The 23,518-nt window shown below is 35.6% G+C and overlaps 2 protein-coding genes across 9 annotated transcripts in view; one reads left to right on the plus strand and one right to left on the minus strand.

Moving 5' to 3' along the window:
- Window positions 1–1,129, minus strand: part of DZIP3 (DAZ interacting zinc finger protein 3) — a 125,507-nt gene extending 124,378 nt beyond the window's left edge. For all 6 annotated transcript variants that reach the window (XM_081572258.1, XM_081572254.1, XM_081572256.1 and 3 more), the window contains exon 1: window positions 975–1,129. The gene's annotated coding sequence lies outside the window, so the exon portion shown is untranslated. The remainder of the gene's footprint in view (window positions 1–974) is intronic.
- Window positions 1,130–1,200: 71 nt separating this feature from the next.
- CIP2A (cellular inhibitor of PP2A) overlaps window positions 1,201–23,518 on the plus strand; it is a 29,421-nt gene continuing 7,103 nt past the window's right edge. The window contains exons 1-18 of one of the 3 annotated variants that reach the window (XM_081572261.1): window positions 1,201–1,567; window positions 2,282–2,355; window positions 3,545–3,692; window positions 4,520–4,632; window positions 5,479–5,573; window positions 6,832–6,928; window positions 7,790–7,912; window positions 8,059–8,204; window positions 8,581–8,656; window positions 10,840–11,058; window positions 12,477–12,636; window positions 13,908–14,049; window positions 15,381–15,480; window positions 16,934–17,052; window positions 17,979–18,174; window positions 18,840–18,914; window positions 19,009–19,119; window positions 22,952–23,148. In XM_081572261.1, the coding sequence (XP_081428387.1) occupies window positions 6,857–6,928; window positions 7,790–7,912; window positions 8,059–8,204; window positions 8,581–8,656; window positions 10,840–11,058; window positions 12,477–12,636; window positions 13,908–14,049; window positions 15,381–15,480; window positions 16,934–17,052; window positions 17,979–18,174; window positions 18,840–18,914; window positions 19,009–19,119; window positions 22,952–23,148 (1,736 nt within the window). In that variant the 5' untranslated portion in view covers window positions 1,201–1,567; window positions 2,282–2,355; window positions 3,545–3,692; ... (1 more) ...; window positions 5,479–5,573; window positions 6,832–6,856. Of the gene's footprint in view, window positions 1,572–2,281; window positions 2,356–3,544; window positions 3,693–4,519; window positions 4,633–5,478; window positions 5,574–6,831; window positions 6,929–7,789; window positions 7,913–8,058; window positions 8,205–8,580; window positions 8,657–10,839; window positions 11,059–12,476; window positions 12,637–13,907; window positions 14,050–15,380; window positions 15,481–16,933; window positions 17,053–17,978; window positions 18,175–18,839; window positions 18,915–19,008; window positions 19,120–22,951; window positions 23,149–23,518 lie in introns of all 3 variants that reach the window. The other 2 variants (XM_081572262.1, XM_081572259.1) reach the window with 2 other exon arrangements.

The raw sequence follows: 23,518 nt of genomic DNA on the forward strand, positions 1-23,518 counted from the left end.
ATCAATGCCTAGCACACTGTAGGTTCCAGCTATTTATTGAATGAGCAATCTTATGAAATAGATGCTACTGTTAGTCAGATTTTACTTCAAGATGAGATCTAAACAGTGAGAATGTGCCTACGGTCACACAGGAAAAGGTAGACCTGGATTTGTAAGCAAACAGCCTGGCTCCACTCTTTATCATAATCTCATGATGCCTCTAATTGGTGAATTCTCTATGTACTATTATCCAGTACATTTAATTCCCTCCCAGCAGGGTCCCTAACTAGTAGGATTAGCCCATTTTATACACTCAATAATTGTTTACAGAATGAATAAATGTATAAACACATTAATTACCCAACGATTTATGCCTCAATTATTTTTTTACCTTTCAGAATTAAATTGCTTTTTAATATAAAAATAATTCCTATCTTTAAAAATGTAGTGACGCAAAATAGGCTTTCTTTGAATTGACAAAACATAACTTCTGACAAATGGTTTAATTAAAAGGCTGTGTACCCAGTTCTTACAATTTTCTCCAAACTGGATTTTAAAGCTTCATTCAACAATAGCATACATTAAGCAAAAAAGCTCCAGAACTAGTCTGACTCATTTCATGATATTCACATGCATAGTACTATTTCTGAACAAAAACCGCAAACAGTGCCATTTCCTTAGACACCAAGATTCATAAAACAATCACGCCAGATAAAAGCAGACACCTTCCCTTACAAAACTGACGCTAATAAGAACAGCCTTCGGAGCAACACCTGGCACAGGAGTCACCTGGGCCAGCTTTCTCAAACAAATTGACAACGACTATCATAAGCGCATGACTAACTTGCCACCGAATCCGAACGGCCATAGGTTTACTGTGAGAAACAAACATTCCTCAGTAGAAGCGGTGGACAAATAAATGATTTTAAAAAGAGGCCTCTACCGGGCCGCCTCAAAATCTAGAACCCAAGATTCTCCTCCTCAGAGCTCCTCACCGTGTCTAGACTAGGGTAAAGCGACCATTTCTCAGGAAGAGGATGACGCACAAAGAAAAAACTGGCCACCAACGGTGAAGGCCAATGAAGCATACGCAAACAAGACCCACGGACGAACAGATACCCCCTGCTACCCAACCGCCCCTTACGCCAGTGGGGCCGCAATTGACTTCTCGCGAGATTTTTCAGGTTCACGGGATCTCGAACTAAAACATCGCGGCTTTTCAGATCGGGGGTCTGAAAGGACAACTACCAGCCCGCCTCCCGGACTCACACTGGGCCTCGACACCCCCACCTCCACCACTCCAGCCCAACCCTCCCTTTCCTTCGTAGGGTGCCGTCCTCAAGTTGCCAAGGGACTTCCGGAGCTCAACCGGAATCGGAAGCTTCTGGGAGCGAGGCGGGTGGAGAAGAAAAAAATCAAAAAAAGCGCGGTAAAAGCTGGAGGACGGTGGTGGTACCCGCTCCAAGCGTCCCTGTGGCGGGTCCGGATGGACTCCACCGCCTGCTTGAAGTCTTTGCTTCTGACCATCAGTCAGTATAAAGCCGTTAAGTCCGAGGCGAACACCGCTCAGCTTTTGCGGCACTTGGAGGTAGGTAAGGGGCTCCGGCGGTGGCGGACGAGACGGATTTCCCTGTAGCCTTCTTTCACTTGGTGGCTGAGATTGTAGCGATCTCAGCCTCGAAAACAAAGGGCAACTCCTCGCTCCCTCCGCTGTATTTTTGTATTGGTAAAGAAAGCGAGTGATTGTCACCTTTGAACTCCCATCCAACCCCAAGCCTCTCCGCGTTCAGCTGACTGCAGTGAGGAAAGAGTACTGAAAGCCCTAGGAAAAGGGAGGGTGAGACAAAAGGTGGGGGATTTCAGCGTATTTGGAGTTGATAGAGGAAAGATCTCGGAGCTGTATCTTTTCCTTTGCTTCTTATTTTCGTTTTTCCATTGTAACAGGCCTTTTCAGAGGTACAGCAATTCTCGGAGGTGCGGGTGCTAGAGAATAAGGATTAAAATTTGATTTTATCTCTTGTCCCTTAGGCAGTTTGCAATCTGAACCTGCTTTTATTTGAACTCATGTTGATCTCGAGCTTGAAAATTATTTCAATTTACTCTGGATTGAGAACCAATCTTCTTTACTAGTAATCATAATCCTTTTTTCTTTACCAAAGTGTGTTGCTCACAGTTTTTCAGTCCAAAAATGCTGAATTGTTGTCACTTTTTCCGTTACTTCCCAATGATTTGCCTCTAGAGTGTGCTTATTTTGTGTTAAAAAGAAATAATCACAGCTTTCTGTGATCCTGTTTGTTTTTAGGCTCTTAAACTCCGGCTCTCATTTGTTATACTTTCGTGGAATTCCAACTAATATTGACATCAGTTTAATAAAAAGTAAGCTCAAAGTTACTCTTAATTCTATGTCACAGCTTCTCTTAACATAGAATTGAACATAATTTAAAAATATATCGTATTATATTAACCCAATGATAAAAGGCCAAATTTGCAAAGATTAGAAACTGCTACAAAGAAGGCTATTGTGAACTGCCCAGCAACATCAGCCTTTGTTCTAACTGGTCTGCTGCTGCTAAGTCACTTCAGTCGTGTACGACTCTGTGTGACCCCATAGACGGCAGCCCACCAGGCTCCCCCGTCCCTGGGATTCTCCAGGCAAGAACACTGGAGTGGGTTGTCATTTCCTTCTCCAGTGCATGAAAAGGGAAAGTGAAAGTGAAGTCGCTCAGTCATGTCTGACTCTTAGCGACCCCATGGACTGGTCGCTACACTGTGTCTACACTGGTCTACACTGTGTCTATTCTCTCAGGGTTCTCTGGCACTCCTCTTCTTAACTACTTGAGCTGCCTGTCTCCTAAGAATACTTGTTTTCTTTAAGAATTAAGTTAAGAATTTTAGATTGTAATCTGAAACATTTCTTATTTTTGAGAATAAAAGGTATGTTGTGAATCTGAGCAGAGTGTTATCAAGAATTGAAAGAGACTTCAAAGAAATTTGATGCTTAGAGATGGACTTTTATGTACTCTGTTCCCAGACTTTTCAAGAGGTTTACCAAAAACTCTTCTACCATTTAATAGAAAGATAACACACATGAATTGCATGAAGTGCATTAATGTTAAATGAAGAACTTGGTAGTTGTATTTTTTTTTTAAACCTAAGTGTACTCTCAAGTAGCTACGACCTGTTATCATGAGATAGAACATTTCCAGCACCACATAAGTTGTCCCTTAGGTGGATTGTTCAGATGTCCCTTGTTCAGATAAGTGGATTCGTATGTACTTTTTGTAATGTCCTATAGGATAGTGTAACAGGCAAACCTAACCTAGTTAGTGGAAGAGAATTAGAGAAAGCTTATTAGAGGAAGCAAAACCAAGACTGGAATAATTACATTAGTTAGTGAGTGAAGGGATAGGTGATCTTCCATGCAGAGGGAACAGCATGTATGAATTTTCTAAATTGGGAAAGAGTGTGGCAGTGCCACTTTGGAAGAACTGGGTTTTTATTTGAAATGGAGAAGAAGTGAAAATTGCCATTTCTTAGCTAACACATTTTAATGACTGTTTTCTAGGTAATTTCTGGACAGAAGCTCACTCGATTGTTTACATCAAATCAGATACTACCAAGTGAATGCTTAAGTTGTCTTGTAGAACTACTTGAAGACCCAAACATAAGTGCCCCACTGATCTTAAGTATCATCAGTTTGCTATCTCAACTAGGTAATGTATTTAGTTTCTTTTTTTTATTTTTTAGAAGATGCATGAATTTAGTATTTTCTTAAAGGGCAGGTTCCATTACAGAATCTTTTGGAGGATGATTCACATTTGAAAGATTTCTTAAAAAAAAAAGATTTCTTCGCTGCAGGACCTCTTGGAACTATCTTGTTGTGGATCTCTTGTAAAGGGAATATTATATGCATCCTTTTTTAAGATTATTGGAACAGAGAATCTGAAGCATATCAAGGGTTCAGTGGTCTACAGAAAAGAATGTACCTTGGGAAATGTGGGCCTACTTTCAAATTAAAAAAATACATGCACAAATCTCAGTATGAACAGTATTAGAAAATCATAACTAGTGATCAAAATACCATCTTTTTTTGGTAGACTATACTAAGCCTAGAGGTAAAAGCTAAAAATGCAAGTGTTGCCTTTTTTGTTTTTCCCTACCTTGTCTTAGTTGTTAGGTTTTACTTCACTGGTTACTTTTTTTCCTGATTGTGTTTGGGGGTACAAGGGAGATATTTCTGTGTGTGGTTATAAAATTAATACATGCTTATTTAAAAAAAAGAAAGAAACTGATACAGAAGTGGTAACATCATTTCAAATAGACGCTAAAAATGTTCTATATCTGTATTGTCCAGTATAGTAGCCACCATGGTTGAAATTCTGAATTGGGAGGTATTTGTAAACAAAATAGCCACATCATATTTTATATTTTCATATAATGGTAAATTTAATATGAAATAAGTTTTAAATTATTTGTCTTTCATCCATGAAGACCATATATAAAGATGACCTACTTTGTGTCATTTTATTTTAACATGCAGCTGTAGACAATGAAACCAGAGACTGCCTTCAGAATACATACAACCTAAATAGTGTGCTGGCAGGAGTGGTTTGTCGGAGCAGTACTTGCCACAATGATTCAGTGTTTTTGCAGGTATACACACCTACTTTCCACTTCATGCTTATTCTTACTTATTTTCAAATCAAAATTGATAGTATCTATTATGACGTGCTGACATACAGTGTACTCCATGCTGGCATTAATACAGCATGGTTAGGCACAGTTCTCACCATCAATAAATTTAAAAACTGGTTAGTCACATGTACTACCACTTAAGAGATTCTAAAGAAGAAAATTTACATCTAGCACTGTTAATTAATGAAAAATTCACATTATAACTATTTTGACAGATTTATAAACACAGATGTCAGCATTTTGAGGTGTAAGCTGTTCATATTAAAATTATAATTTAAAGTTAGCATCTAGTCTCATACTGTTGAGGAAACATTCTATAAAAATTGAAACTATAGATTTGGTCTTTAGCATAGGCTCGAAGCTCTTATACACATTTCTTTGAACCTAAAATGCCATCAGTTGTAAGAAAGAAAAACATTACAAATTAAACTGACATGCAGTTTTAAAGATGGTAAAATATGAATAATATATATCTTAGAATTGATAGAATATATTCTCAACTTACATATAAGTTTAAGATGATTAAGTAAGCCAGGTTGATGACACAATGCTTTGTTTGAGATAGAATGTATAGAAATGTGTGAATCAGGAGATGAACTTTTAAGGTCTCATTAATTGTGTATGTGTAAGTAAAATCTCATTACTTGCATGTGAAAATAGAACCTTTCTAAGATATGGAAAGATTTTTACTCTAAATGCCTCCTAAAATGGTTACATGCTCAGAATATGTGTAGGAGTTCATTTTTGTGATCATGCAAATATATTTTTATATGTTTATATTCATTGCTATTTTCTTATTCTTAGTGCATTCAGCTTCTGCAGAGGTTAACATACAACATCAAAATTTTGCATTCTGGTGCCAATATAGATGAATTAATTACATTCCTGATAGATCATATGTGAGTATGCAACCACACATGTAACCAAATAATCTACAGGTTTATGTATTTTTTTTTTTAATGTAGAAAAGCCGTTTATTCCATTACAAGCACTTACACAATTAGTCATAGAGAGTAACAGGCCTGCTGGTGAAACAAGTCACATAAAATAGAGGTGGTGTCAAACTAGTGGCCAAGGACTAACTCCTTTAAAAAAAACAAAACAACAGCTCTTTTCCAGGATTAATTTAACTTTAAAAACAAATATAAGCTATCAATTCACTCTCTTCAACTTAACTAAACAGTCTATCTGTGGTATAACAGTCAGGTAAAAACATACATCTGTACAACTTGTAGTCCCAAGTTTTCTTTTTAAAACCATTTCACAGACAGGAAAGAAATAATATGAAACCATTCAAGAAATACACTGACAAGCGAAAATATATGGGCAAAGAGGAACACATTGAACACACTGGGCTTCCCTGATAGCTCAGTTGGTAAAGAATCCACCTCAATGCAGGAGACCCTGGTTCGTTTCCTGGGTTGGGAAGATCCGCTGGAGAAGGGATGGGCTACCCACTCCAGTATTCTTGGACTTCCGTTGTGGCTCAGCTGGTAAAGAATCCACCTGCAATGTGAGAGACCTGGGTTCAATCCCTGGGTTGGGAAGATCCCCTGGAGAAGGGAAAGGCCACCCACTCCAGTATTCTGGCCTGGAGAATTCCATAAGTCCATGGGGTCACAAAAAGTTGGACAAGACTGAGCAACTTTCACTTTCAGGAACACATTATGTTGACTTAGTGGTTTATTTTTAATTAAAATATGTAATAATTCAATTTTTCTTAAATAATTTTTTTTCTAAATTTTTAAACTGCGATAATTCCTATTTACTCATTGGATGATTTCAAGGATCAAATGATGTAAAACAACTTCAATTTTTATAGCAGAAATTTATGAAATGAATTGATTGATACAGAAAAACTTACTGAAACTGAAATTATGTTTATATTTAATCTTCTTGAAATAATATACTGATGAGATAGCACATGATTACTCTGACCGTTATTTCTGTATTTTTATGCTGAATTGAGTAGGATCATTTAGTTTCAAAACATGAAATAAATGATCAATACTATTCAAAACTTGGCAGTCTTCAGATGTTAATCAGATTTTTCTTTTTGCTTATAAAAAGGAAGGAATTTAAATGTGTAAATGACCGTTTTTTAGTAATTTAGAAGGAACTTAATATTTTTATCTTTTATTATTTTTCTTGAAACAGTCAATCTTCTGAAGATGAGTTGACAATGCCTTGCCTAGGATTATTGGCAAATCTTTGCCGGCACAATCTTTCTGTTCAAACGCACATAAAGACTTTGGTAAGAAGTTTATAAAATGTTTCTCTTGTTTTGTGGTAGGCTCACCTTTTTCTTTAAGAAGAAATTTAACAACAATTTGTGTTGTTTAACTGACTCATCAAAGTTAACAATGCATCAGATTGACGTAAATAACTTGAAGTACTCTAGCCTTCATATATGTTTAATTAAGATGAGTTAATACAAATGTTAATTGAAATACTAGAAATTTTTCTTCTGTAGCATCTCATTATTTGTCATGTTGAATAATATAAGAGATGCTGAATTTTGTGCTAATAGAGGGGAGACATGCCATTGGCAGTTGCATTTACCTCAGTCATGTATTTCCACACAATCAATTACTACTTTCCCAAAAAGATTTATAAGTGCCTAGCATCACTACCAGTACTTGTGAGAAGTGAAGGAACTCAAATGAGGTTATCTGAACCACTGTTAGAAATATATTAAATCAGGAAAGTTCATTGATTCTTTAAGTTGCTTTATGAACAGTTCCCTTGCTGTACAATATTCAGTATTACTTGTTTAGTTTTAAATTTAACGGTATCTCATTTGTTCATGTGCTGGATTTTTCTGACCTCGTCCTGTTTTGTTGGTGGAGGTTATTTTGAGCCATGAAACTGTTTGAGAAAGGTAAACATTTGCTCATAAATTCAAACTACACACTGCTCTTTACTCAGATTGTACCTGTTCCTACTACTGTAAGCAATTTGTGAAAGTACCATCTTACGCCTTGAATGATCTCTAAGTTGATAACAATATTTAATAAAAGTTTACCTATTTTGTGTAAGATATACTTTCTAAAACAAAATGTAAGGCTCATAATTTTTTCATTCTAATCTATTTTTAAATTTTTTTCCTCCTCAGAATAATGTGAAATCTTTTTATCGAACTCTTATAAGCTTCTTGGCCCATAGTAGTTTAACTGTGGTTGTGTTTGCACTTTCAATATTATCCAGTTTGACATTAAACGAAGAAGTTGGGGAAAAGGTAAAAACTTTTTTGCAATTTATGAAACTAATTCTAAAGTTTATATGCTCTGATACTTTAAAAGTTATTGAGACTCTCTGAGTTTTAGGGTGGTGTCAACTTAAACTTTTTTTTGTATAATATCCTTTTCCTGATTTGTTTTTAAGCTGTTCCATGCTCGAAACATTCATCAGACATTTCAGCTAATATTTAATATTCTCATAAATGGGGATGGCACACTTACCAGAAAGTATTCAGTTGATCTACTGGTGGATCTTCTTAAGAATCCTAAAATTGCTGATTATCTTACCAGGTATGGCTATCTGACAAATTTAAGACTTTTTTTAAACCAAGATGTATTTGTAATAAATAAAACTGCCTTTTTACACTTAGTAAACTTGAACTCTACTGATTCACAATAGACTAAAATCAGAATGTTTTCATGTGCTTTATGTTCCCATTCTTTTTGTTTTTCTGACTTGAAATGTGAAAGTATAACAAGAGTATGTGTGTATTTTTCACTTTGTCTTAGGTAAATAAGGTTGTGCCATTCTCCAGAATATACATATCTTGATTAATCTGTGCAAAACCAGTTTTACATCTGAACAGTATGATTATCTTATATATAAATCCTTTTAATGTATCAATTTCATACTTAACATTTGATGTATGTTTTTATTTTACCCTAGGTATGAGCACTTTTCTTCATGTCTTAATCAAGTATTAGGTCTTCTTAATGGAAAGGATCCTGATTCTTCTTCAAAGGTATATATAGCTTTTTGTTTTTAAAGTTTTTAAAAACTGCAATATGCAGAAAAATATAAGTGCACAGATATCTGAATCTTTGCAAAATGAACATAGCCATGAAACCAAGATCTGAAGCAAGAAACCAGATATTACCAATATTTCAGAACCCTCCTTGAATCCTCATAAACTGGCGTAATCCTTTTGGGAAACTGTTTTCACGGTGCCTGCTGAACACATGTAAACCCTATGACACAGATTCCACTCCTGTCTACATAGTTGAGAGATATATCAGTGAGCTCACAAAAGACGTAGAAAGTGTTAAATGGAAATGAAAGTTTAAAACTGGTACTATTTACTGATTATGTAGGAAAAACTGTTGGTAAGTTAGATTACATTAAAATTAAGAGCTTTTCTGTTCATGAGAAGGCCGCTAATAATTTAAAAAGTTGCTCAACTTTATTAATCTTCAGGGAAATGCCGATTTAAATGGTAATACAATACCATTACACACCCATCAGATGGTTAAAATTTAAAATATGGATATTGTCAAGCATACATGATAATATAAATAATGTTGAAATACTCATGGGTGGAAAATTGGTACAACCTTTTATGAAAACTGGTATTATCTACTAACATTGGATACATGTATAAACTATGACCCAGCAATTCCACTCTGTTATTTACCTCAGAGTTTAATACGTGTGTTCACCATGTACAAAATGCAGCAGTGTTGTTAATGATAGCCAGGAATTGTAAACAACCTAAATGCCAACAACAGTGGAATGGGCAAATAAACTGTGGTATGTTTATATACACTGGAATACTATATAGCAATGAGAATGTGTGAGGTGCAGCTGCATGCGAAAATATAAATGAATCTCACTAACATAATGCTAAGCTAAAAAATCAGATTTAAAAGTGTACACTGTAAGATTGTATTTATATATAAAGTTCCATGTGAGTTTTTTATATAAAATGGCAAGCTGATTGAAAATTTTATATGGAAATGCAAAGATCCAAGAATAGCTAAGGTAAAATTAATGTCTGGTGTCAAAAATCTGATGTCAAAGTAGTGACTGAGGCATTGTCTGGAAGGGGACTCAAGGGAATTCAGGAGTTTTGATGGAATTCTTGTGATCTAGTTGCTAGTTACTCAGGTAATTCACTTTGAGGAAAACATCTAGCTTTGCATTAGCTATTGATGTTTTTATTTCCCTGTATGTTGCACTTAGAGAAATTGTAAATGAAGATAATATTAAAATAAAGTAAATGAGAGTATTTGCTTCTATGTGCAGTACATAATCTCTGGTAAGGTAAATAAGAAACTTGTGATAGTGTCTGTTGCTTCCAGGGAATGTTGGGTAGAGGTCAGGTCACTACCTTTGACTTTGAAACCAAGTGAATATATTATCTATTCAAAAACAAGTACTACAATTTGTATTCAAAAGAAAATAAGTCGAAGAGTTTTATCATTTGTAACATAGTAAATGCTAATGAGTTGAATTCTATTAAAATCAGACACTGTCAGGTTGATTAAAACAAAAATCACAATTGTATGTCATTTACAAGGAACAGATAAAGGTGAAAATAAGTACACAGAGATACCAATACTTTTTTTTTTAATAATAAGTTGGTAGTATGTTAAATAAGGTAGAATTTAACTTAATAGCTAATAAACAAGTTCATGTGGGATGCTGTGTAATGGCGTAAGGCTCAGTTATGAAGCTCAGAAGAAATGTGGTAGACCAGGGAAGCAGGCTGAGGGGCATGTTGCCAGCATTATGTAAACTGTGTCAATAGCCATCCTTACAGTTTTAAAGCTTTGGGATGCCATTTTTAAATATTTTATCCTAAAGTACACTTTATAGCAATTCATAAATCTTAGCATGAGAGCAAGTGTTAAACATGTTTGTGCTGAAGAAAAATTAAGTACTATGGAAGGTATATAGCATTAGTTGAAGTTGCCCTTCAGTTCTCATAGTCCTCTTAACTGAAGTAACTACCATTAACAAGTTTATTTGTAACCTTCTGGAACCTAGTGACACGTTTTGAGAAATAATACTCTGAAAATGGGAAGCAACTTTTAATTTTTATTTTTTTTCTTCAAAAATAAATATCATTTCCAGCTTCATCTTTTGGTTGCTTTGTGCATTGAAGTCTAATGAAATAGACCTTAATGAAGACTTTATATTGCACAGGTTTTAGAATTACTTCTTGCCTTCTGTTCAGTGACTCAGCTGCGCCACGTGCTCACACAGATGATATTTGAACAACCTCCATCTGGCAGCACCATTCTGGGAAGCCGTTCTAAGTGTTTAGAACCTACTGTAGCTCTACTTCGTTGGTCAAGCCAACCTTTGGATGGATCAGAAAACTGTTCTGTTTTAGCACTGGAGTTGTTCAAGGAAATATTTGAGGTACTAGAGTGACTAACAAATTGACTTGTCTGCTCTAATGATTCTCAGTAGACAGTTTTCTAAAATGTTTATTATAAGTTTATAATAAATTTCCAATTGTTCATACTCTTTAGGAAAACTTAGCAATTACTGGACTCCCTACCTCTAGTAGTAACTCCCTAGTTAATGAATTTCATTTTTCTGGCCAAGTCCCAACTATTAGTGAGACTTCTGTGTTTTCACTAAATAACTTATGTATACTCCTTTCAGTATAATAAGTAAAGCTATGACTAAGATTTGTATAGTTTGTTGGTGTATGACTGTACTTGGCAATAGTTACATTCTGTCCATCTCAGTAGATACTATCTGCTGTTTTTATTGAGTGGATATATAGGAACATTGAATTAAATCAGTCAGATGGAGTGGAACATGTCAGATATTTAAGGATATAAACAAAAATCCTTTACTGGAAATTCCCTTATAGTATAGTGGGTTAGGGCTCTGCTCTTCTGCACGGGGCATGAGTTGAATCTGGGGTCCAGAAACAGATCCCACATGCCATACAGTGCAGGCTGAAAAAAAGTCCTTTTCATAGAGGCCATTAAATTCTGATAGATTCTATTATCTAGGTCATTGTGTTTTCTCTACTGTTTCCCTGTTTTTATACCCATTCTATCTATACCAGCATTTTCCTAGAATGTTTACCCTCTCGTGACTGTCATGACTAGATCCTATGCACAAACCAAAATGTGTATGAGTGATTAAATATATTTGTTAAGGATTATCCACAAATTATTCTTTATGTTTCATGTTGATCTTGACTTAACAATCAGTTTTAGCTTTGAAAAAGCCCTGTGAGATTCTTGATGGGAATTATTTATGGTTGTAAAGTGTTAATACCAGTGTCTCTTAGTTATTGTAATTGCATTTAGCATCTTCACAATATTTGTTTTCAGTACATACTTTTATTTAGAATAATTAAGTCACAGAGTCCACTTTAAAAAGTCTTGTTTGAGACTGGTCCATTTGATAAAAAACTCATCATAGCCCTCAAAACTGGATGAAGGGGTAGATTTTAAATAGGAGACACAGGTCAAGAATATCTGAAGTAATTACAATTGACCCTTGAACAGCATAGGTTTGAACTACTTGGGCCACTTATATGTGGATTTTTTTTCCAATAGTAAATACTACAGTACTACACAGTCTGCAAGTCTGAATCCATAGATGCAGAATCACAGATACAGGAGGCCAGAGCCAACTAGATTATACTCAGATTTTCAGCTGCATGGTGGGGTTGCACCCCTAACCTTCACATTGTTCAAGGATCATCTATATAAGAAATTTAAACAGTGTTGCAGTTCAGTGATGACTATGTATTCTGTATTCTATCTCTGTGTTGTTTTTTTTTAAATCTTTGGTGGTGGTGAATTCTCCAGGATGTCATAGATAGTGCTAACTGTTCCTCAGCTGACCGTTTTGTGACTCTTCTGCTGCCTACAATCCTTGATCAGCTTCAGTTCACAGAACAAAATCTAGATGAAGCCTTAATAAGGAAAAAATGTGCAAGAATGGTCAAGGCCATTGAAGTTTTGTTAAATATCCTTCAGTTTAACCATGAAAACTAACTGCTTCTATTTTTTAGAATTTATTTTTTGCATTTTTACTGTCTTTATGTCTTTATTTATAATTTTATACCTGTCATGCTTGAATCTGTACAGAATTACTAAACTCAAGTTTAAATTAAAGAACTGATACTCACAGAAGAGTCTCTTAGAAAAAGTTACCTAGATTTTTCTCCCGTGTTTTTCTGTGTAAAACTTTCAGACATTTGCAGAAATGCTTTTTAAGTTTGTACATTTTTTTGTCATAATTGGAGGTTAGTAGATACATAAATAACTACCCTGATATTCTCTTTTGATGCTGATTGCTGCCCCTGGATAATGTATGTTGTGATGGAGTATATCAGAGAAGAAAAAAATATTGGTAGTTATTATTTTAGCTTAGTTTTTTAGCTTGTGTTTTAAAAATTAACACCTCCATAAATGTTTCAATTAAGATGACATCACACTTACTTACAAAAAAGATAACCTTGTATTTCAGAGCAGCAAGAATGTAGTCGACTTTGTCCTACCCTATAGCAAGCTCAACATCTTTTTAATTTCTTTGAGCTGCTCCTTCTTAATTTTCTTCTTTCTCGATAGCAGTGATTCTCAATTCTGGCTATGTATTAAAATCATCTGGAGAACATTTAAAAATACTGATGCTTGACTCCTACTTCCAGAGATTCTGATTCAGTTAAAATAATGTGGAATCTTGGGATGTGAAGACATGTTTGTGACTGTTTAAACTATCCAGGTGATTCTAACATGCAGCCGAAGTTGAAAACCACTGCTGTAAAGGCAGGATTATTTTGCTTGACCTTGAGATACTCTCTAAAATATTTAGGCCTCCTCTCATTGAATAGTACCAAACTTAGCCCCTTTTTAATAATAGATATTCAAGTTAACTTACATAGAAACTGAGAAAAAACAAATGAGAAAATAACTTCCCTTATTTCAACAAGTATTTATTGACCCACTGTGAAACCTGTTAATAAAAAACTAACATCCAGTGAAAAGCAGATCCTTTCTCTGTTTTACTTTTGAGTCAGAAACTTTGGTGTTAGTCCCATCTCTTGCCACTTGTCAGTCATTTAAGTGGCTCTGAGCTCTAATTTCCTAATCTGTCATTGAGCTAATGTAGCAATAATTACACCAAATTGCAGTAACAAGAATAATTTGTTTGAAGTCATCCTAAATGCTGTAAAGTGCTATACAAATATAAGGGGTTTTTTTGAGAATTTTTTGTTTTTCTTAACAAAACTTAACCTCTGTGTGGAGATGACACTCTAAAAATGCACGTTGCAAAAATTCTCACTACTATCAAGTGTACCACTCTGATAGAACAACAGTTTACATATGGCAAGATTGATATGGGCTTTGGAACAAAGGTAGCAGATTCTGAATTGTGGTGAGTACATGAAATACAAATGGCAAAATGGTAAGTCCAAACTTAATAAAAATCAAAAGATGTAGTGATTGTCATTCGTTTTAGAGGATCATCCTTGGGTGTGTTCTATTAACACAAGGTATAGAAGAGAATTAAAAATATATTCATAATGAATTTTTTAAAAAATTCATTTAATTCATAGATCATGTGCTTCTGAACAGAGATATTAATATCTGTGGTTTGTTTTTCATTGTTTAGGTTTGTTTGTCTTATTTTAATTTATTGTGATTATCTATGAGTCTTTATGCTTCAGTGCATTTTTTTCTAGAGTTTCTTCCTGACTTTGACTCAGTAATTATTTTATATTTATTTAATTTTATATTTTGAAATGACAAAGCATAAAAAAAACAGAAAGATCACTTTTATTTCAAAGAAACCAATCACTCCTGAAAGTTTCTAGTAATAAAGACAACTCTTTTTTAGCATGTTAAGGCTTACAGTTAAATGTGGATTTTCACTGATAGTAATGAGATTATTGTATCTCTGTCCTCCCCTATGAATTAAGTTCATCTAACAAGTGTTTGTTGAGGACCCGCTGAATGCTAAACACTATAATTTGTTCCAGTTTTCATAAATGTCATAATTGTCAGTAATTGTACTCCTCAAGAATAACAATGATCTCTTTTTACTTTTTTGTACTCCTTTTCAATTAAAAGGCTGTGAAAAACAGCTTAGTATAATTTGTTCAGTACATGTTAGATATTCTACATTGCTGAAAGTTACCCTCTTAGGCTTCGCAGGTGGCGCTAGTGATAAAGAACCCGCCTGCCAGTGCAGGAGACATAGATGCTGGTTCAATCCCTGGGTCTGGAACATCCCCTGCAGGAGGTCATGGAAACCCACTCCAGTATTCTTCCCTGCAGAATCCCATGGACAGAAGAGCCTCACGGGCTACAGTCACAGGGTCGCAAAGAATTGGACAAAACTGAAACGACAACACCCGCACATGCAAAGTTGCCCTCTACTGTTAATATTCCAGTGACAAAACTAAGAATTAAATGAGTCCCGTTGCTAATACTGCTACTAATTTCAAGCAAAAGTTGAAATATGTTGGTATTTGAGATTAGAAAAAGAAACACTGTCTAAACTTAAACTGTTAATACCAGTTCTCTTTGGATCTTGGATTATAAGGATGTTGGTCTCTGATATTTTTACTTCTCATGACAAACAGTGGTTAATCTTGAGGTTTAAGAACAAAGGTTTTGGGTTTTTATTTTCTATAGATTTATGGACAGAAATAAGCTGTAAGCAATTTTTGAGTTATCTAAGTTAAATATAACTTATTTTTAAAGCAAACTTGCTGCTGATGTGATTTTGAAAACTCTTGATTTGATGAACAAACTTAAACAGTTGGTTCCTGGTATGGAAGTAAGCTTCTACAAAATCCTTCAGGTGAGTTTAAACTCTTAAAATATTGAAGTTGATTTATATATAAATGTTTCCTAATACATGTTTCTGTTTTAATATTCTTAATCTTTAGAAGATTAATGTTTTTCTTAGAACTGGCCATTGGAAAAAATTTGAAAATTGTTAATTGTCTGATGTAACATAATATTCTCACTACAGTTATTTTATGGAGTTTCACAAGGATTAAACATAAGTGCTTCTGATTCTGAAGTATGAAATATTCATGATAGCCGTGCTTCCACAGCCTTTTCCTTTCTTATCTCATATTTCCGGTTTCTTCATTTGTTTCTATTGGTTACATGGTAGAGGGGAGTGGTATTTATTTTGGAGTGTTTGTTTTTGGTTAAGGTTGATGAGGTAGAGTATTAAGGCAGGAAGAAGACATCTAGAAGAAAAGGACTTGATTGTGAGTGATAATTTGATAGGTGTGCAGAAAATAGCTCCTCACCAACTTTGTTGACCATAGGAGCTAAACACGAGTTCTAAATGTTTTCCTTGATAGCCACAAAATTTTGCTTGTAACAGATATTTAACAAACATGTGTGAATTAAGTTACTATAATAACACAAATGTCTCCAGTGCCTGTGTAGACAGGGTAGAAGCCAAAACTGGAACCTACTTGTATACTTTGAGAGCATGGGGCTTAAAAGATGGGGTTCAGATTTTGACTCCACCATTTCTTAGTAGACTTGAGCAAGTTACTTCACCTCTGTGAGCTCCTTTTCTTGACTACAAAGTAGAAATAATGATCCCCCTTCATGGAGGAGATATGAAGGGTTACCATGAGGGTTTTGGAGGTAAAAGCCATGGTTCTCTGGCATTAGATTATATTTGAGTACCTATAAAACACTTAACATTTAAAATGTTGATAATTATAAAGGATTTATATTGTAATATTTTTCTTGTTAGCAACTTACTTAACTTTTAAATTGAGTCACACTGATTTTATGTCACTAAAAATTTTTTCACAATAGATGATTTGAGGCTTAAAGTACTAATGAAAATATTTATTGATATGAAGGACTTATACTTTAAAGTATAATTGTTTCATTCACTAAATTAAAATATTTTATGAAATTAATTTGTATTTTATTTTTTTACTTTAATTTGGAAATGATTTACCATTTTTCTTCTAGCCAGTTTTTCTTTTAAATGGTTGCTAGAAAAAGAAAACAGTAACTCAAAACATCAATCAATTGTAGATGATATTTTAAATAAATCAAAATATTTAAGACATGATTTTCTTAGGCACAGTAAAAGCATTCAAAACCTTTGCCAGATTTTTTAAAACTAACATTAGGTAAAGACTCATGAATACATTCAGACATCAGGTAGAAACACTTTAGAATTTGCCTAGAATTTTTTATGATTTAGGTCTATTTATTCACCTTACTCTGAAAGATTTGACTTTTTGTTTTCTGGTTTCTGATTTGCCTAGGATCCTCGCCTGATTACACCCTTGGCTTTTGCTTTAACATCAGATAATAGAGAACAAGTGCAGTCTGGACTGGGTATATTATTGGAAGCTTCTCCACTGCCAGATTTTCCTGCATTAGTGTGAGTTATAAGCATTTGCAGTGTATGTCTTGTGGTGTTAGAATATCCTGCCAGTTTCTTTAATAGTCTTCAGTATGGACAAATTGGAAAATTAGTGAATTGAAGACTTCATTGTAATAGTAATTCTTCAAATAAAAAAAAACTTTGAATTAAAATTTTTTTTATTTCAACAAATCAGAAGACCAGATGTATACTCATTTAGAAAATAGCTAGATACATTCAGGTGATTAAATTTATTATTCAGATTCTGTGCCCGTCTCAACACCTCTATTTAATGCAGTAGCTTCTGTACTAAGCTTACATCCTACCAATTTAGTTTCTCCATAGAAAGAGCTTTTCCTTCCCAGCTGTTTGAGTGCTAAGTCTGAGTATTGCTTTCATTGACTGGATCTGGGTCATTTACCATAGAAAGGATTCCTGAAGAAAAATTCTATCGTTAAAGAAGGTAGGATAATGGCCAGACAGAATTATCTACTGTACTCATCAGTTTCAACCATTGAGATGATATTTTCAGAAGCAGGGGCAGAATGGTGGTCAGGTTGGTAAGAATAATATTGAATGAGAAAAGGGGTGAAGGAAAACGAAAGGCCAGGTGTTAATGCCCATGGTTAGAAGGATGTTCTTACCAATACCAATAACTTTAATTTTTACAAATAATCCATACTCACAAACTAGTTCTAGAAGCTCCAAACCAGAGGTAGAGTTGTCATTTTAAAGGATTGCAAGTAGAAAAGTTTTCCTCTGGCAAATTTTGGGTATTTCCCCAAATTCTGCCTCATCCTAGAGTCCAAGATTATTTCAGAAATATTTGAAGACTTACATTCTCAAAAGACCCATTCTAAATGAGTCCCTAATTCTATACTAACTCCGCCTTTTGCTCTATTTTCATATAATTATTTCTCTTTTTTATTTTGATTCCCACTCAGACTTGGAGAAAGTATAGCAGCAAATAATGCCTATAGACAACAGGAAACAGAGCATATGCCTAGGAGAGTGCCTTTGCAATCGTTAAATCACAGTTTTCCAACATCAGTAAAATGTTTAACTCCTCCACTTTTGAAAGATAGAGTTCCTGGATTGAACATTGAGGAATTAATAGAGAAACTTCAATCTGGAGTCGTGGTGAGTGATAAATAGCCATGAAAAGTGGGATTCTGCCTGGTACATACCAACTAAAGTGTAAGTCGCTCAGTCGTGTCCAGCTCTTTGCGGCCCCATGGACTATACAGTCCATGGAATTCTCTAAGCCAGAATACTGGAGTGGGCAACTTTTCCCTGCTCCAGGGGATCTTCCCAACCTAGGGATCAAACCCAGGTCTCCTGCATTGCAGGCAGATTCTTTACCAGCTGAGCCACAACATGCCAACTAAATATCAACTTTTATTATAACATTTACTTAAACAACTTTAGATGCAGATTTGATCATTGAAACATTATTTAATATAAAAAGTAGCAATATTCTGGAAAATTTGAAAAGAGGGAAAACTCAGTGATAAAATTCCAACATTTTAATACAGCTATCAATTTTCCCTTTGTCTTCCCAAACCAGCCTACCTTCCTACCACCCTCATCACCCCCAGTTTAAGTATACTTTAAATTCCCACAAGCAGATCACCCAGATATTCTTCTGCAATAGTCAGGTTAATGAAATGTTTGTGACCTGGCTCATATGACATCCTTTTTTTCCCTTTGTTACTGAGTTTCAATTATTTGGTTTTAGTAGGTGTTTATTTTTTTATTTTATTGAGTGCTAATGATTTCTGATTTTTTTACTTTATTAAAACCAGGTAAAGGATCAGATTAATGATGTGAGACTATCTGACATAATGGATGTGTATGAGATGAAACTATCCACATTAGCTGTGAGTACAACCTTATTTTAATTATGTGTATCAATTAAACCCTAAGAGATATTTTCCAGCAGATGAAGAAGATTTATGGTATGTTTTCTTACAGTCCAAAGAAAGCAGGCTACAGGATCTCTTAGAAGCAAAAGCTCTAGCCCTTGCACAGGCTGATAGACTGATTGCTCAGTATCGCTGTCAAAGAACTCAAGCTGAGACTGAGGTGTGTACAATATAAAGACATCTGATTTGTAGAAAAATAAATAAATAGAACATGTACAAAATATTAGTTTTACTTTCATTACTCTGATTGAAGTAAGTTATCTTTAGCGTTTGGCACAACTACTTCCTCTGTCTTAAAACTATCTCCCCTTTAATTTTGGTTACACAGTTATCTTTTTTCTACCTTAATGAATATTCTTTTCCTAAACCTTTTTTTATATACTCACCCTTTAAATGTTGAGTTTTCTGGGATTATATTCTAACCATTTTCCTTTATTTAGGTGACTCATGGTTTCTACTCATTACCAGAATGTTAATTCACAAAATTTTGTATGCTGAGCCCAGATCCTTTTCCTTAAGCACTAAGTATCTTCTGTATCAGTTCAGTTCAGTTCAGTCGCTCATTCGTGTCCGACTCTGCAACCCCACGAATCGCAGCACACCAGGCCTCCCTGTCCATCACCAACTCCCGGAGTTTACCCAAACCCACGTGCACTGAGTCAGTAATGCCATCCAACCATCTCATCCTCTGTCGTGCCCTTCTCCTCCTGCCCCCAATCCTTCCCAGCATTAGGGTCTTTTCCAGTGAGTCAGCTCTTCACATGAGGTGGCCAAAGTATTGGAGTTTCAGCTTCAACTCAGTCCTTCCAAAGAAAACCCAGGACTGATCTCCTTTAGAATGGACTGGTTGGATCTCCTTGCAGTCCAAGGGACTCTCAAGAGTCTTCTCCAACTGCTACTGCTAAGTCACCTCAGTCGTGTCCGACTCTGTGCGACCCCATAGATGGCAGCCCACTTCTCCAACACCACAGTTAAAAAGCATCAATTCTTGACCGCTCAGCTTTCTTCACCGTCCAACTCTCACATCCATACATGACCACTGGAAAAACCATAGCCTTGACTAGACGGACCTTTGTTGGCAAAGTAATGTCTCTGCTTTTAAATATGCTATCTAGGATGGTCATAACCTTCCTTCCAAGGAGGAAGCGTCTTTTAATTTCATGGCTGCAATCACCATCAGCAGTGATTTTGGAGCCCAAAAAAATAAAGTCTGACACTGTTTCCACTGTTTGCCCATCTATTTCCCATGAAGCGATGGGACCAGATGCCATGATCTTAGTTTTCTGAACGTTGAGCTTTAAGCCAACTTTTTCACTCTCCTCTTTCACCTTCATCAAGAGGATCTTTAGTTCTTCTTCACTTTCTGCCATAAGGGTGGTGTCATCTGCATATCTTAGGTTATTGATATTTCTCCCGGCAATCTTGATTCCACCTTGTGTTTCTTCCAGCCCAGCGTTTCTGATGATGTACTCTGCATATAAGTTAAATAAGCAGGGTGACAATATACAGCCTTGATGTACTCCTTTTCCTCTTTGGAACCAGTCTGTTGTTCCAAGTCCAGTTCTAACTGTTGCTTCCTGACCTGCATACAGGTTTCTCAAGAGACAGGTCAGATGGTCTGGTATTCCCATCTCTTTCAGAATTTTCCACAGTTTATTGTGATCCACACAGTCAAAGGCTTTGGCATAGTCGATAAAGCAGAAATAGATGTTTTTCTGGAACTCTCTCGCTTTTTCGATGATCCAGCGGATGTTGGCAATTTGATCTCTGGTTCCTCTGCCTTTTCTAAAACCAGCTTGAACATCTGGAAGTTCACGGTTCATGTATTACTGAAGCCTGGCTTGGAGAATTTCGAGCATTACTTTACTAGCATGTGAGATGAGTGCAATTGTGTGGTAGTTTGAGCATTCTTTGGCATTGCCTTTCTTTGGGATTGAAATGAAAACTGACCTATTCCAGTCCTGTGGCCACTGCTGAGTTTTCCAAATTTGCTGGCATATCAAGTGCAGCACTTTCACAGCATCACCTTTGAGGATTTGAAATAGCTCAACTGGAATTCCATCACCTCCACTAGCTTTGTTCATAGTGATGCTTTCTAAGGCCCACTTGACTTCACATTCCAAGATGTCTGGCTCTAGGTGAGTGATCACACCTTCGTGATTATCTGGGTCGTGAAGATCTTCTTTGTGCAGTTCTTCTGTGTATTCTTTCCACCTCTTCTTAATATCTTCTGCTTCTGTTAGGTCCATAACATTTCTGTCCTTTATCGAGCCCATCCTTGCATGAAATGTTCCCTTGGTATTTCTAATTTTCTTGAAGAGATCTCTAGTCTTTCCCAATCTGTTGTTTTCCTCTATTTCTTTGCTTTGATTGCTGAGGAAGGCTTTCTTATCTCTCCTTGCTATTCTTTGGAACTCTGCATTCAGATGGGAATATCTTTCCTTTTCTCCTTTGCTTTTTGCTTCTCTTCTTTTCCCAGCTCTTTGTAAGGCCTTCTCAGACAGCTATTTTGCTTTTTTTGCATTTCTTTTCCATGGGGATGGTCTTGATCCCTGCCTCCTGTACAATGTCACGAACCTCTGTCCGTAGTTCATCAGGCACTCTGTCTATCAGATCTAGTCCCTTAAATCTATTTGTCACTTCCACTGGATAATCATAAGGGATTTGTTTTAGGTCATACCTGAGTGGTCTAGTGGTTTTCCCTACTTTCTTCAATTTAAGTCTGAATTTGGCAATAAGCAGTTCATGATCTGAGCCACAGTCTGCTCCCGGTCGTGTTTTTTTCTGGTCTTCTTCTGTGTGCTGCTGCTGCTGCTAAGTCGCTTCAGTCATGTCCGACTCTCAGCGACCCCATGGACTGTAGCCTACCAGGCTCCTCTGTCCATGGGAGTTTCCAGGCAAGAGTACTGGAGTGGGGTGCCATTGCCTTCTCCATTCTTCTGTGTAGCTCCATTTAAGTACACAGCAAATACTTCAGACTCGATAGAACCAGTAATGAACTCATCACCCTCCCTTTTTTTAAAATGTATTCTTTCTTATGTATTCCCTGTACTGTTCTTAGAATTTTCCAAACAAGAAATCTGGAAATCATAGTTTACCTTCTACAATTAGCCATTCATCATGTTCAGTTGATTTTACCTTCTACATAATACTTTTTGCCTTGTCTCTGTTCTTATGGCTATTTGTTACACGCCAGGTCCTTTTTATTTTTTCACATTAATGACAGCAGAGCCTCTAATCAGTCTTCCTACTTTAGTCTAGTGCCCTCCTCTCATCCACCCTCTACATACAGTCACTGGCTATGTTTGGATCTACCCGTCCTCTTTCCTCTTCCTTCACAGTCATACCTGAGGCAGTACTCTGATCCTATTGCTCCTCTGCCGAATATCCTTCAGTGTCTCACCTTTTAGCTCAGAAGAGAATTTAAATTCCTAAGAACTTACTGCACAGGAATTTTTAACTACTTCTCATTCCCCATCTCCTTGCACTTCTTTGCATTCTTTCCAGTCAAATATATTAGATTGTTTTGCAGTTTCTGAGACTTGACATACTTTTATATTTTCCTGCCCTTGCACTTGCTCTTTTGTGTCTGTAATACCTTGTCTTCTCTTCTCTGTCTTTTTATTAATATATATTAAATAATTTAATATATATTTAATTAATAAATTAATAAATTTTATATATATATTAAATAAACTAAATCTATTAAAAGCTTCCTCCATTTCCCAGGAAGCTTTTCTCTGGTCTTCTGTTTCCCACACTTTTGGTGACCCTTCCTCCTCGTGCTGCCTTTACAGTACTTCTCACACCATGTGAAAATTGTATGAACCCTCTGTCACCCTTGATGATGTTCGAGAGGAAAATTTTTCCTCTGTCACTCGAGACTGGCCTAATAATTGACAATGAACAGATTTATTTCATTAATTTTTTAAATTATAGAAACTGAGCATATTATATAAATGTTAGTAGAAAAGTATTCCATTTTCTTTTAGGCTCGGACACTTGCTAATATGTTGAGAGAAGTTGAAAGAAAAAACGAAGAACTTGCTGTGTTGCTGAAGTCACAGCAGGTTGAATCAGAAAGAGCCCAGAGTGATATTGAGCATCTCTTTCAACATAATAGGAAGTTAGAGTCTGTGGCTGAAGAACATGAAGTTCTGACAAAATCCTACATGGAACTTCTTCAGAGGTAAATTAATAAAGTAAAAATTTCTTTGTAAAGTTAGAATTTAGAATGAACACATAGCATTTCTCTTCTCTGTCCCTAAGTTTCTTTTCTGAACATTCATATGTTCTAATAATACTATTAATATAAGATAAATATTTAGCAATAAACTTATGTCATAGTGAAATGAAGTATTGCTTACTCAAATTCAGTACCACAGTTGGAAACAGAATATAAGTGTCTCTTTCCAGTTTCATTTATTCAGTCATCAGTCGTCTGGGATGTTAGCACCACTAGGACAAGTTTCACCTGTTTTATTCCCTAACAGATCTCTAGAGCCTAGAATAGTGCTTGATACATGGTTAGGCACTGCATAAGTAATTGTTGAATGACC

Source organism: Giraffa tippelskirchi, chromosome 2 (genome assembly GCF_054371585.1).
Source record: "Giraffa tippelskirchi isolate mGirTip1 chromosome 2, T2T-mGirTip1v1.2.pri, whole genome shotgun sequence".
NCBI lineage: Eukaryota > Metazoa > Chordata > Mammalia > Artiodactyla > Giraffidae > Giraffa > Giraffa tippelskirchi.